This window comes from Aphis gossypii, chromosome X (genome assembly GCF_020184175.1).
Source record: "Aphis gossypii isolate Hap1 chromosome X, ASM2018417v2, whole genome shotgun sequence".
NCBI lineage: Eukaryota > Metazoa > Arthropoda > Insecta > Hemiptera > Aphididae > Aphis > Aphis gossypii.
In genome coordinates, this window is record NC_065533.1 from 48,732,532 (window position 1) to 48,734,989 (window position 2,458).

Here is a 2,458-nt window from a genome sequence, read left to right on the forward strand (position 1 = left end):
AAGTAATAATCCAAATGACCATCTTATAGTATGAATACATTACAACTGGTACAACTAGTTCCAGACATTCGGTAGGTAGGCACGACGACATTATAACGTTAAAATATTTACTTAAGTAGACACCATACCATTCGTAATTTATTCATGAAAAATTGTTTTACAAGAGACAAACTTACGAAGACAGTACTTACAATAACCTTACCAATTTTTTTCTTAAATATAGAACAAATGTATGTAGATACATCGTAACGTATATTAATTTATTTGTAGTGTGAAAATTTGGTATATCTATACTGTAAGAATGAACCATTTAGTAAAACCGTTTTTCTGTGAAATTTAATAATTATACAACAGTGATTTTTGATAATAACACGAGACCACTTTTTAAAATACTTTAAATTAGTATTTAAATGTATTTAAGATCAAACATTTTAATTGTTCTGAAAATTTTATGAAAATTGCCTATATAAAACTCCTTAAATAGCGATTGTGTTGCGTCGTCTCGAGTACACGATGACCGTTCAATATAGGCAATTTTCAAAGTGTTCGCTTACGTGTCGCTTCGCAATGAAATATGCACGAAATTTGCATGAATATTCGAATACATACAACAAAAAATCAATGATGCATTCAGTACCGACATTGAACATATCTGATCTCTTCGTAAATTAGCTATACCTAACAACGTGAACGATTCGAATTAATTGCCAAACAAAATTATTAATGTACAATTTATTTATAGTGAATAAAGTTAACTATTTAAATTCGTTAGTACAGTAAAGAGCGTTTCTATATTATATTACACTATACTATTTGTTATTTATTTATTATTTCGAGTTGAACGGTTTGAAGCCTTGAACATTTCTTTGACCCTGGGAAAATATATTTTCGTTACGTCTTTCTCCGAAATGAACACTCCTTGCGGAAATATCGAGCACGGGCCCACTGGCGACAATATTTTCCCAGTACTTTTTTCTCTCAAGTCTGACACCGACTGTGCGGACTTGATCCACCTATGAACGGGCTGTATGGGAAACGCTCTGGGAAACAGATAGTTCATCCAAATTTGGAATATACTAACATAGTCATAAGCATCATTGTCGTCGTCTTCGGATTCGTCTTCGGAGTCACTACTACTCAGATCACTATTATAATAGTACAAATAAAACTTTTATTTTTGTTGCGAATAGTTTTGCTAACCTACAGTGTACCTACACTGTACATATCATTTATTTTGATTTTTAATGGACTCCACTTTCAAAAATTAAACTTTTTTAAAAGCTTTAATATATGATTTTGGAAACCATAATTTTATTTCATGAATACACTGATATAATATACTAAATATGAATACTTTTAAATATGAAACTAGGAAACCATAATAATGTATACATATCAACAAAAATAATAATCAATTTGTTAAAAGCCTCGTGAAAGTTAGAATTCTACGTTTTCATGACAATAATAAAATTTCAAACATTGTAATAATATGAGGATGATTTTCCTATCCATTTGTTATATATAAAATTAAAAATTTCAAATGAGAGTTTTTTTCAATAGCTCTCACTTTGATTTGGTGATTACTCAATACATTTTCGTACACTAACCATGAGACTTGATGTATATTTCTGCACAAATAATGAACATGAGCATTTGGTTTTATTGAAAGTTTAAATTTTAAAAGTGGGATACAGTATGGCATTGAAATGAACGTGTTTTGTAATGTACACATACATGACACAAATTACACTAAAGACATTACTGCGCATATTCATTTGATTTTGTTAATAAATGGTCTAAAGTAAAACCGAATAAAAAGATACGCGAGTGCTGCATTACATGCGTGAATGAAATACACTTACTTTTTGGAAGACTTATAAGATTTTGTTCCAGCGGATTTTCTCTGATAACGTCTGTGCTGAACTTTTTTCGGACGATTTGGGGGAGATCTATTTATTATGTCGTGTTTGTAAAGTGCACTGTCACTGAAACCTGACCGCAGTAACGGTTTAAATTCCTTACTACTTACCTTAGAACCAGAATAAGAATTCATTTTCAACGTTTTTAACGCCTTAATAATATACAAATGTAGGATAATATACCATTGTAATTGAAAAAAATAATAACAAACTATTTTATTAAACCAATCACATGATTTCGGAACGCTTAAATATTATTTATTATTTTAACCAGAAAATATATACCTATAAGTAAATTTTATATATTATGACGAATGAAGATGAATTTACATTTCATTAAAAATTATAACTGGTCATACTATTTTCTTTGTCAAAAAAAAATAAAACAAGTCTAATCTAGCATTATTTCTATAATAATTTTATTTTACTATTTTTACTTACGAAATAATGTATTCTTTAAAATAAAATGCTCTAGCGTAAGTAAATGAACGAAAACAAACATTTATATAAGACATATAGGTATATGACGAGTACAATAA

At 28.9% G+C, this 2,458-nt stretch overlaps 1 protein-coding gene across 1 annotated transcript; it reads right to left on the minus strand.

Annotated features, from left to right (window-relative positions):
• Nucleotides 1–717: 717 nt before the first annotated feature.
• LOC114130827 (uncharacterized) lies at nt 718–2,160 on the minus strand. Its single transcript, XM_027995894.2, has 2 exons — nt 1,863–2,160; nt 718–1,145 (listed from the first exon to the last, which is right to left on the minus strand). The coding sequence occupies exons 1-2, from the start codon at nt 2,051–2,053 to the stop codon at nt 821–823; spliced, it is 516 nt and encodes a 171-aa protein (XP_027851695.1). The 5' UTR covers nt 2,054–2,160; the 3' UTR covers nt 718–820.
• Between the last annotated feature and the right edge of the window lie 298 nt (nt 2,161–2,458).

Excerpts from the sequence above, each read along its gene's own strand:
- LOC114130827 (XM_027995894.2), bottom strand. The coding sequence starts at position 2,053 with ATGAATTCTTATTCTGGTTCTAAGGTAAGTAGTAAGGAATTTAAACCG. Across the intron at positions 1,146-1,862 it reads TCTTATAAGTCTTCCAAAAA|TGATCTGAGTAGTAGTGACT; the intron begins GTAAGTGTATTT and ends CTATTATAATAG.